The following is a 12,964-nucleotide window of genomic DNA, read 5'->3' on the forward strand; positions in this document are numbered from 1 at the left end:
CCCTACAGTAATTATCTGTACTTCATTGCTTCTATTTTACACATCTTACATTATACTATACTCAACAGTAAATCATTATTAATATACCATATATTTTTACTTTGTGAAATGGGTTTTGTTGCCCCCACTTAATAGATTAGAAATGGACTTTTATAGAGTGTGGGAATTCCAAAGGATTATGTGGCTAGTTAAGTGGCAGAGCCCAGAGACGAACCTATGTGTCCTTGGTTCTGAATCCACTGGTTGTTTCTATAACCCTCTACTGTCTAGTAACTATGCGAATGTCTGGAATTATGACTGAAAAGTTATATAAATGTGCTTGAGAGATTCCTCTGGGGAAGTATAACTTTAGGATATATCTAGTTAAATATTCTGTAAAGTCTGGAACATAATTTTGTTACTTCTCATTAACAACATATTTTCCTACATCTTGAAAACTTAAGATGTCCATAATTTAGTATGGAGACTAGAGGTCCTTTTATTACTACCCTGAGTATAATCAGTTCTGACTTTAAGGAATAAGCAGCTCTGTGGAGTGAAAAATAAAATGGTACTGTCAGTTTAAGAACAAGGTCAGGCCAGATGCAGCGGTTCATGCCTGTAATCCCAGCACTTTGGGAGGCTGAGGCAGGCAGATCACTTGAGGTCAGGAGTTCAAGACCAGCCTGGCCAACATGGTGAAACCCCATCTCTACTAAAAATATAAAAATTAGCTGAGCGTGTTGGTGGGCACCTGTAATCCTAGCTACTCGGGAAGCTGAGGCAGGAGAATTGCTTGGACCTGAGAGGCAGAGGTTGCAGTGAACTGAGATTGTGCCATGGCACTCTAGCCTGAGTAACAGAGTGAGATTCCATCTAAAAAAAAAAAAAACAAAAAAAATAAGGTCAAAGGCAAAGGGAGCAGGTTATTTTAATATGTGTAAAGTAAAATTTTAGGTAATTACTAACACGCTATATATTATTCACAGTTTTAAGTGGTTTTGTCTGTATCATAACCTGTTATAGAATGAATACCTAAATGAAGATGTGGATGCTAGAGTTATTGAATACGAGGATAACCGGCCCCTTTTAGATATGTTTCTGCAAAAGCCAATGGGTTTGCTTTCCCTACTTGATGAAGAAAGTAGATTTCCCAAGGCCACTGACCAGACTCTTGTAGGTGAGTTTTCAGTCCAGTGTGTCTGCATGGTTTTACGAATACAGTCATGTCATTCTGAATGATTTTTTTAAGTGGCTTTAAATTATCTGGGAGAAAATTGCTGTCACAAAGCCTGCATATTTGACTTTAAAGAAGAGCCTTTGGATTTTATACCTGGACCAGTGCATGTTTATGATAGAGCAAAATATTTAGTGATAAATTAAGCAAGCTTAAATATTGGACTTCTCCTTATTTTATGGTGAAGCCCAACTACAGAATTACAGGTTATAAATGACCCTAGAAGTTTTCCAGCCCAAAATTAGAATTTGGTGAACAAGGCAGAAGGACAGCTCTGGAATTAAAAAGAGATAGTTAACAGGTAGGAAATAAATTAATCTGTGATGACCTGTTCTGTTCATTTATTTAATAAAGGCAAATCACTTCAAATACCTTAATAACCTCTACGTTACATCACATTAACAAATGTTTGTGATAATAATCCTGTCATCAAAGTAAGAGTAAGTGTTTTCATTTTTTGTGTTTGAGAAGGCAAAGATGCGTATAATGCATTTTTTAAAATCACCATCCAAGCTGATTAAAATGAAAATGTTTAGTCCTTAAATGAAAAAAGAAAAAAACTTTAGATTTTTCAGATATCTGAAAAAACTGTTTTTAAATGTGGAGCATCATATCCCCTTATGATAGGAGATATTTTTTCTGTATAAAAAATACTTGCAGAAAATGTGGATTCACATCTTTCTGTCATTTACTTTTGTGACATGAAGAGCCTGTTTCTTACCATTAGGCCTGTGATGTTCCTTCCTTCTGACCCACTGATTGGCTTAATCTCTCCTCTAATGGAACAACACTAGCTGGAAAAGAAATTGACCCCAAAGTGGTGGGGAAAATCATTTCATAGCAGTCAGTTTATCAAATGATCCTTCTAGAACAAGTTCTTTGAAGGTAGTAAAATTGTTCTAGAAATTCAGCTGCCTTTAAGATAATGTTGTATTCTCATGTAATCAGTACTAATTTATAGCTCTGCAAGTAGAAAAAAGAGCGAAAACAACAGATTTTTAGGCTCATGGCTTAGCATCAAACTGTGCTTTACAAACCCCTTTGGGCAGTCTCAAGTAGTTCCCTTCCTCTGTACTAGTGGTTCTCAAAATGTGGTCCCCCACCAGGAACATCAGCATCACCTGAGAACTTGTTAGAAATGCAAATTCTTGGATCCCACACCAAACCTACTGAGTCAGAAATTCTGGTGTTGGAGCCCAGCAACCCATGTTGTAACAAACCTTCAGCTGGGTGCAGTGGCCCAGACCTGTAATCCCAGCACTTTGGGAGGCCAAGGCAGGTGGATCACCTGAGGTTGGGAGTTTGAGATCAGCCTGGCCAACATGGCAAAACTGTTTCTACTTAAAAAATAGAAAAACTTAGCTGGGTGTGATGTCGGGTGCCCAGCTACTCAGGAGGCTAAGGCAGGAGAATTTCTTGAACCTAGGAGGCAGAGGTTGCAGTAAGCCAAGATCGTGCCACTGCACTAGCCTGGGCAACAAGAGTAAAACTCCATCTCAAACAAAAACAGAAACAAAAAAACACTTGAGGTGACTTTGATGCATGCCATGGCTTGAGGACTGATGCCCTAAATCATAAGGTAATGGTAGAAAATAATGATCTTGAGTTTAACTTTACCACACTTAGTTCTATTCCAAATCTGCATATATTAGCTATGTAAAATTTTCTGTCTTTGTTCACTGCACCTTGTCCTTTTTATGGTAAATGATTCTTACAATATTTTTTGAGGATCTCATATGTGCTTGATATTTGAGTTCAGTATTTTTCTACAGAAAAATTTGAAGGTAACCTGAAATCACAATACTTCTGGAGACCCAAAAGAATGGAACTTAGTTTTGGAATTCACCATTATGCAGGAAAGGTAAGAACTCCTAAGAATTACGACTGGATTTCTCCTTAGCCTTTTAATAAATAATAGGATGGACATCAAAATGACAGCCCAAAATATTTATAGACGATGATGATGTCAAAACTGTCCATTTCTGCCCCCACTGGCCCTAATTCTGCCCTCTGGTGTCCTGTAACCCATCCTGTCCTTTGCCAGCCACTCACTATGGAGGCCACACCCATGCCAGGACATGCTGAAGAGGCTAAAAGAAAAGTCTTTCTCTTAGTTTAACAATCATAAAGTTATAGTTTTTCTAGAGGAATTATTTTTAAGTAACTTAAAAAAAAAGAATCCTTGGGTGAGATTAGTTGGCAATGGTTACCTATTTTTTTCCTTCTTTTAACAATGCCTGAGGACCTTTGCCTTTTTCAGACTTTAGATGATTCTCTCTACTGCACTCTTTGTTCCTCCCCCCTTTCAAGAAGAGAAGGTGCCAGGCTGGTGGTATAGTCAGATAAATTAGCTAAGCCAAATGGATGGATTATGATGTAGTTAAAGAAATGTCTCTACATTGACAGAAACACATTCCCACACCAGAGTGAACCTCAGATATGTTGTCCTAGACCCAGAGGATGCTTCCTTTCCTTCCTTCTGCAGAGAATGACAGTCACAATGATGTCATAAATATGGGAGGACAAAAAGGATATTCAAATCAAGAAAGAATGTATCAAATGAGAAATATATAAAAATAAGATTACATAGAACGTTAAGCATTTTAGAGTGCTTGGCAACCTCCATATGTCTGTCAACATTCCACTGACTTCCATCATTTTAAAAGTATACCTTAAATCATTACAGTTATAGCCTAATGATTCTTAGCATGTCATTTTCCAAATCAAGCCTGTTTTAAACATCCATTAAGAATTGCATGCACCTGTAGTCCCAGCTACTTGGGAGACTGAGACTGGAGAATTACTTGAACCCGGATGGCAGAGGTTGCAGTGAGCTGAGATCGTGCCACTACACTCCAGCCTGGGCAACAGAGAAAGACTCTGTCTCAAAAAAAAAAAAAAGAATTGCCCATGATCATTTTATCTAGTTGTTTTTAACAGTTAGATTTTAACAATCTGTTAGTGTGATCGGGCTGCCATAGCAAAAATATCACAAGCTGCATGGCTTAAACAACAGAAATTTATTTTTTACAGCTTTGGAGGCTGACAGTTCAAGGTGCTCTCAGCAGGGTTAGCATATGGGAGGCCTCTTTTCCTGGCTTGAAGATGGCTGCCTTCTCAAGGTGTCCTCACATGGCCTTTGCTATGTGAGCATAGGGAGTGGGGAGAGATACCCCTAGTTCCTCTTCCAACTCTTATAGGAACACAAGTCTTATTGGAGTAGGGTTCTACTCTGATACCTTATTTACCATTAATTACCTCCATAAAGGCCCTGTCTCCAAATATAGTCACAGTGAAAGTTTACATCTTCAGCATCTGAATTTGGAAGAACACACTTTGACCCATAACGAATACTATACTGACTCGTTCCACAAAAATCTTTGGATTACACTGATCTTTAAAAAGTCATAAAATTTGCCAAGCATGGTGGCTCAGGCCTGTAACCCTAGCACTTTGGGAGGCCAAGGTGAGAGGATCAATGGACCTTAGGAGTTCAAGACCAGCCTGGATAACATAGCAAGATCTGATCTCTAAAAATATTTTTTAAGTAATAACATTATTTAGAAGTACCAGAAACACAAAAAACCACCATGTATTTAGATCACACTACTGCTGAGATAAAAATTCATCATGCCCAATTCAAGCCGGGTGCAGTGGCTCACGCCTGTAATCCCCGAACTTTGGGAGGCTGAGGCGGGCAGATCACGAGGTCAAGAGATCAAGACCATACTTGCCAACACAGTGAGACCCCATCTCTACTAAAAATGCAAAAATATTAGCTGGGCATGGTGGCACACGCCTGTGGTCCCAGCTACTCAGGAAGCTGAGGCAGAAGAATCGCTTGAACCCAGGTGGCAGAGGTTGCAGTGAGCCGAGATTGTGCCACTGCACTCCAGACTCTGTCTCAGAAAAAAAAAATCTATCATGGCCAGTTCAATACAGGTGAATCAATTATCATAGAAACAGAAATGACTTTGTGGCTCAGTATGCTTCCTTTATGCTGCTCCATCCCTCCAAATACAGAAAAGAAACACACCAAATTCCCAACATAATAAACAATAGGAATCAAACTTTTTGGTCATTTCAACCCATATAAAATCAGTGAGACACAGCTGATTAGGGACTACCTTTGTAAATGCTTGTATCTCTGTTGCTCTACATACAGTAAGCTTATAATGAGTATCTATTGATGATGATGGTGAGGAGGAGGAGGAGAACAATGACACTGATTGTGATAATTATGATAGCATACTTTGTCAACAGGTCTTCTATAATGCAAGTGGGTTCTTAGCTAAAAACAGAGACACTCTTCCAACTGATATTGTGCTACTTTTGAGGTCATCTGACAACAGTGTAATTCGGCAACTAGTCAACCACCCTCTGACAAAAACAGGTAAGGCAATTTTCCTTACCTACAAGTTTCCTCAAGCCCAATCAAATAGTTTCTGTCTCTGTGATTTTCATGAATTTCATCCTTAGTTTTTCATGTGAGTTTATTTTTGGCTCACTACATATTCATTTGTTAATATCCTCTGCCCCAAATCATCTGAAGAAAATATAAACAAGCTAGTATTTCATTAAAGGTAAGTGTTTACAGCACTCACTCAGAAAATATGGTGGTATTCTTAGCTACTCACTACAAGAGCATACCAACTTCCAGAGTTCATAATTACCTGTGCAAATCAGGAGTGGGCAGCTTTGGAATGATTCTTTGAGGTGCTAACAGTTTGGTGAACTCTCTTATTGATTAAAAATGGATGTGTCTTTGTTCCACCCAACCATAACACATCCTTGCATTTGCTGTAAGTAGAAAAAATATAGTTTGGGTTGTTTTTCCTTACTGGAGTTTTAAATTGTTCTCTGCATTTCTTTTTTCATAGTTTTACTGAGGTATAACTGAAATACAAAAAACAGCACACATTTAAACATTAAAATTTGATGAGTGTTTGACATATATAAGCAAGCACCTGTAAAACTATCACCGTGTCTTAATAGTGAACATACTCATCACCCACACACCACATGAGGGTGATGTTTCCTCATGACCCTTTATAATCCTTTCCTCCACTCCTCCTTGTCCCATCCAGTTATTCAAGCACCATTTGTTGAAGAGATTATTTCCCCCTCAACTGAATTCCTTTGACACTCCTTTAAAAGTCAATTGACTAATAAATGGGTCTATTTCTGGACCCTTTATTATGTGTCATTGATATTTCTCTGTCTTTAGGCTAATGACATACTTCTTGACTTCTGTAGATTTCTATAAAGTCCTGAAATCAGGCAGTATAACTTATACTGACTTTGTTCTTATTCAGGCTTGTTTAGGTAATTATAATTTGTTTGCTTTGCCATACAAGTTTTAGAATGAGCTTGTCAATTTCTACCAAAACTCTTGGTTGGGTTTTGATTGGGATGCATTGAAATAGATCAGTAATGGGAGAATTGGTATCTTTCCAATATTAAATCTTCTAATCAGCACAGTATAACTGTCCACTTATTTAAGTCTTCCTTAATTTCTCTCAGAAGTATTTTGTAGTTTTCAGTGTACAAGTTTTGCACATCCTTTGTCAAATTATCTGCTAGTGTATCACATTCTTATGTGATTATAAATGATAATTTTTAACTGAAATGCTGTTTTTTGCCAGTATGTGAAAGTCAAGTTAATTTTTGTATATTGATTTTCCCCTGCAACCTTGCTAAACTCATTTATCAGAGTACCTTTTTTTGTTAATTCCAAAGGATTTTCTGCACAGATGATCATGTCGTCTGTGAAGAAAGGATTTTGCCCTTTCTTTTCCAATATGTTTTCTTTTGACTTCTTTCTCCTTGGTTGCACTGGCTAGAATCACCAATGCAATCTCTGTGTTGAATACAGAACAGGCTGCAAGACTGAATATTCTTGACTTTTTCCTGATCTTGGGGTAAAAGTAGTTAGTCTTTCACCATTGAATATAATATTAACTGTAGATTTTTCCATAGATGCCCTTTATCAGGGGAGAAGTTACTTTTTATCCCTAATTTGCTGAGTTTTTTTCAGGCATGCAAGTTGTATTTGTTAAATGCTTTTTCTACATCTGTTGAATAGATTATTCTTATTTTTTAATTTTTTTATTATTTTTTTAAATTGACAGCTAAAATTGTATTTATTGTGTACAATGTGATGTTTTGAAGTATATATACATTGTAGAATAATGAAATCTGGCTAATTAACATGGACATTACTGTATGTAATTATTTGTGGTGAAAACACTTAAAATGTACTCTCTTTGCAATTTTCAAGTATATAATACATTGCTATTAACTATAGTTACCATGTTATACAATAGATCTCGTGAACTTATTTATCCTGTCTAGGTGAAACTTTTTAGGCTTTGACCAACATCTCCCCAACCCATTTCCTCCCACTGCAACCAACCCAACTCCTAGTAACCACCATTCCACTCTCTAGCTCTATGAAATCAGCTTTTTTAGATTCCACAAATTCCATCCAGTATTCATCTTTTTGTGACTGGCTAATTTCACTTACAGTGTCCTTCAGGTTCAACCATGTTGAGCAGTACTCATGTGTGTGTGTGTGTGAGTGTGTGTGTGTGTGTGTGTGTGTGTGTGTGTACATATTTTCTTTATCCAATCATCCATTGATTGGATGATCACACGTAGGTTGATCATATCTTGCCTGCTATGAACAATGCTGCATCTGTTAAATGGTGAGTCACTGATTTTGTAATCATTTTTGGAAAAAGCCTGAAACGGTCATGATGCATTATTCTTTTTATATATTGATGAATTCAGTTTGCATGTTTATGAGGAATATTGCATTGTAGTTTTATTACCCTTTGTCTGTGATTTTGGAATCAAAGTAATGCTGGCCTCATCGAATGAATTGAGAAGTATTGCCCTTTTCTTCAGTTTTCAGGAATAGTAGAATGAGTATTATTTCTTCCTAAACTGACTTGTAGAATTCACCAGTGAAGCCAACTGGACCTGAAGAATTTTTCCTGAAGTTTTCAACTACAAATTCAATTTGTTTAATAAATATAAAGCTATTTGAGTTATCTAATTTTTGAATGAGCTTTAGTAGATTGTGTCTTTTAAGAACTTTATTTCATCAACATAGTCAAATTTATTGACACAAAGTTGATTATAATATTTTCTTACTGTCATTTTAATATCCGTAGATCCTGAAGTTATATCAGCTCTCTCATAACTGACATTGGTAATTTGTGTCTTCTCTCATTTTATTCTTGATGGATTTCCTAGAAATATATTAATTTTATTGATCATCTCAAAGAACCAGTTTATGGTTTCATTGATTTTCTTTTGGTTTTGTTTCTATTTCATTCTCTTTTATCTTTATTGTTTTCTTTTTCTACTTACTTCATGTTTTGTTTTGTTTTCTTTTTTAATTTCTAAGGTAAAAACTTAGATCACTGATTTAAAAAGACATTTCTTCTTTTCTAATATTGGCACTTATATGGGTTATTTATAAGAGTTTATAAGGTTTTCAAATATGGTGAGATTTTCCTAATGTTATTTATGGACTTCAAATTTAACTTTGTAGTGTTCAGAGAGCATACTTTGTATTATTTAATCCATTTAACTTTATTGAGATATGTTTTAAGACCTATAATAATGTCTTATTTTATTTTTGTTCGCACTTGAAAATATGTTTATTCTGCTTGTTGTTGGATGAAGTGTTCCGTAAATGTCAATTAGGTCCACTTGAAAGTATTGGTCATGTCTTCTGTATTCTTACTGTTTTTCTCTCTCCTGGTTCTATCAATTTCTGAGAGAAGGGTTTTTAAATATTTGGCTGTAAGTGTCAATTTGTCTATTTTTTAATTTTTTCAGTTTTTGCTCATGTATGTTTAAGCTATATTATTATTAGTTACATAAACATTTTAAATTGTTATGTCTTCTTGACAGATTGATTCCTTTGTTATTATGTAATGACCCTTTTCATCCTTGACAGTATTATTTGTTCTGAAATCTACTTTGCCTGACACTAATATAGAGACTCCAGCTTTCTTATGATTAGTGGCTGAATGGAGTATGTTTTTTCATACTCTTAATTTCAACTTATTTTTGTTCTTTATATTCAAAGTAGGGTTTTTCTAAACATCACACAGTTGGGTCTTGTTTTCTTTTTTTTTAATCCAGTCTGACAATCTCTGCCTTTCAATTGTGATGATGAGACTATTTACATTTAATGTGAATAGTAATATGGTTGGATTTGACTCTTATGATCTTGCCATTTGTTTTCTATTGGTTATATCTGCTTATTTTCCCAGGCTTTACTTGAGTTCCCTCATCCCCTGCATTTCAGGCTGACACCTCTCCAAGAAGAAAGCTGGCACAATCAGAGGGCTCACCCCATTGGTATTCCTTCTCTTAGGGATCAATGTCCTTACAATGCTTGATGCACAATGTGTAAAACCTGTTTTCCATTTTGTATGTCTTTTTAGTTGTTTGGGGTGGGAAGGTTAATCTAGTCTGTGTTACTTTATCTGGTCCACAAGCAAAAGTCATTACTTTTGACTTTGATAATTGCTCTCTCTTTCCATATGCACCAACAGCATCTATGCATCTAACTCTCTGTTTTTCCCCCTTATAAAATATGCAGGCAGGTTCTAGATACTATGTTGTGTTGCTTGACTATCAGTAGACCAGTGTCTGGTTGGCTGGTGAGAAGAGAAGAACTTGATAGTTGAATGTGTTTCAATAAACTCAGAATCTCAGAGATGCAAAGACATATAGATTTTATATTCACCCAAATGTGCAAACACGTAATAATAATCATAGACAACTGTGTTATCTATTATGTGCCAGGCACCATTCTAAGCACCTTCAATTGCTCCTAACAACAACATAATAAGGAGGCACTACTTTTTTTTTTACAAATAAGACATTAAGGCTTAGAAGTGTTGAGCAGCTTTCCCAAGGTTTCCAAGTGGAAAGTGTTAGAATTCGAGTTTTTCAGTTCTATATTATGCTGTCTTCAAGATTCTAAAATAACCATGGCCCTTTGCATCTATGACTTCACATATGACATCTAGTTCAGCCATTTTTAGGGGAAAGTTCACCACAGTTCCTTGCAGCTCACATCTTTAGTTGGGTTTATCACAAGTTTGTTCATTTGGTGAACTATAAAAACCAAAATGGATATATTTCTGAAATTAAGGTCTATGCTAATTTTAGTTCCTGTTGATCTACATAAATGGATTTAAGCAAAATTCTTGAACTGCTACTCTAAAGATCATCTGTTTCTGTCTGTCCACTTTAGTCAGTAAGTTTCACATTTGAAAAGTGAACAGGGCAGTGTGCAGGGCAAGCCCAGCATGGAAGCTATTGCACACACCTGTCTCAACCCTTCCCCTGGAGTTTGGAGGGAAGGGAGAAAACAGAATAGAGGCACTGCCAGGCACGCCCCCAGCACGATTTCTTCCTGCACCATCTCAGGACAGTCTTTTGCAACCATAAAGAATGGGAAAGATTTGCCAAAAACATGTAGCCTCTACTTATCACCTAAAAGAAGGAGAGAGACAAGAAATAATCTTTCTGAAGTGCTACTGCATTTTGGAAATATTTTGCAAACTATTAGGATCAACTCTTGGACTGTGGGTTGGTTGGTTCCTTGTGCATTTCAGGGTCCGTTGTGTGCCAGAGATATTATCCCATTTTATCAAAACTCTGTGAGGTAGTCACCATTCCCATTTTATGGATTCTGGGTGAAGATCAGAGACTAAGTAAATGATCCAAAGGCAATACAATTTAAGTACTAAACCTGGACTTCAAAGCCAAGTCTTTCTAGCCTCTCAGACCATAATTTTTTCACTGCTTTGGATTATGTGCATTTGAGTAGTCCCTATAATGAAGCACATGTTCCTGAAGGTTAGATTGAAAAAGGTCATTACCTCCAACCATAGTTGACTTGCTTATAACCATCTTGTGCAAATTGATGATTCATATGATTCTTCAGGCCCATTGTAAAGCTTAGCCTTCATTAAAGAAAATCTCAGATGCCATTTATTACACAAAAGTATAAGAAGCAAACTGCTCCCTCCAGCACAATCATCTCAAGCCTTCTGGCAGTTGAAAGGAAACCCAACACTTACCTCTGCCTTTTCTGTTTTCCAAGGTAGATGATTTTTTTCTGAATTTTTGTGGTAAATTTTCACATAATATTTTTATTCCTAAGTTCCTCCATAAATAGTTAACCAAGCATGTGAGTATGACTATTGTAGTATTAACAATAGTTATTTTAACATTTAAGTAAATGGGAAAAATCATCTAGCCATTAAGGATTCTAAAACATATATTAATTTTTGCCTACATTCTCATAGGTAATCTGCCACATTCTAAAACTAAAAATGTTATCAACTATCAAATGAAGACTTCAGAAAAATTAATCAATCTGGCAAAGGTAAGAAGATGCATTTTTTTCTTGACAGTGAGTCTAAGAATCTAACCTGTACAATGGCAATATTTATATGCTTCTCAAAGTCAACACCTTTATTTAATTTTTCTTCCTTTGATCTTGCTTTCCTGTTTGAACAGATATTTATGTTATGTTCATGTTACTGCTGGGGCTAAAATAATCAGGCATTTCTGATATATTAATATTTCTAACTTCTTTTTTAGCTAGTTTTTGGGGGGATTTGTTGTTTTTGTTTGTTGTTTGTGTGTTTGTTTGTTTTTGAGACTGGAGTCTCACTGTGTCACCCAGGCTGGAGTGCAGTGGCACAATCTCAGCTCACTGCAACCTCTGCCTCCCAGGCTCAAGTGATTCTCCTGCCTCAGCTTCCCGAGTAGCTGAGATTACAGGCACCCACCCATGCCTGGCTAATTTTTGTATTTTTAGTAGAGCCAGGGTTTCACCATATTGGCCAGGTCTATCTCAAACTCTGGACCTCAAATGATCCGCCTGCCTTGGCTTCACAAAGTGCTGATATTACAGGCATGAGCCCCCATAGCTAGTTTTAAATTCACAGTCTACATAAGACCAATTAAAATTCCAATGAGACTGACGAACAATTACCTGAAGGAAGAATATAAACATTTTGCTGTTTTACATATTTGAATGCATAAACTAAGATAGCCAGAAGGAAAATGCCACATGCTCTCTGTAAATCATAAAGTACAATAGATACCAAAGCATCACTGTCTTCCTTGGTCTTTTTTAGGGCGACACTGGAGAAGCCACATGTCATGCCAGAGAGACAACCAACATGAAAACACAAACCGTTGCATCATATTTTAGAGTAAGATATTAAACTATGATGTATTGTGCTTAGCGGTGCTATTTATTCTTAATGAGTTATAGATCAAAAAACAGTAACACTAGCAAAAGAAAATGTTTATTTTATTCCATTTACTATTTGTTAGATACAGGATACATTAGCATCTACCTTCGAAATCTGTGGATTGGTTTATTTTTATATTCTACCTGTGAAATTATTGTATCCCAGGTCAATCTTAACGAAAGTCTATACCTTGATTAAAATTTGTCCATAAAATGGAATGCATTTCCACTAGAATAAAACCTAAAAGGATTTTTAATTCTATGCTATGGTAACTACCACTTCTCCTTCCCCGTTGTAAGTGATTTTAGAATAGATGGATAGGGCAAGGCTGAGCATCCATCTCCATTTCATATCACACTGAATGTACAGAGCTAAGCTAAAAACCTCAAAAGGAAAATAGAGCCCGTGTAGGAATGGGGCAAAGAGAAGAGTCATCAGGAAGATG

The 12,964-nt window shown here is 36.3% G+C and overlaps 1 protein-coding gene across 8 annotated transcripts in view; it reads left to right on the forward strand.

Annotated features, from left to right (window-relative positions):
* Positions 1-12,964, forward strand: part of MYO3A (myosin IIIA) — a 236,097-nt gene that overhangs the window by 165,389 nt on the left and 57,744 nt on the right. For all 8 annotated transcript variants that reach the window (XM_035306980.3, XM_054258524.2, XM_035306978.3 and 5 more), the window contains 5 exons: positions 1,006-1,159; positions 2,989-3,077; positions 5,480-5,609; positions 11,560-11,639; positions 12,400-12,477. In XM_035306980.3, coding sequence (XP_035162871.3) covers positions 1,006-1,159; positions 2,989-3,077; positions 5,480-5,609; positions 11,560-11,639; positions 12,400-12,477 — 531 coding nt within the window. The remainder of the gene's footprint in view (positions 1-1,005; positions 1,160-2,988; positions 3,078-5,479; positions 5,610-11,559; positions 11,640-12,399; positions 12,478-12,964) is intronic.

Source organism: Callithrix jacchus, chromosome 7 (assembly GCF_049354715.1).
Source record: "Callithrix jacchus isolate 240 chromosome 7, calJac240_pri, whole genome shotgun sequence".
In the NCBI taxonomy this organism is placed as follows: Eukaryota; Metazoa; Chordata; class Mammalia; order Primates; family Cebidae; genus Callithrix; species Callithrix jacchus.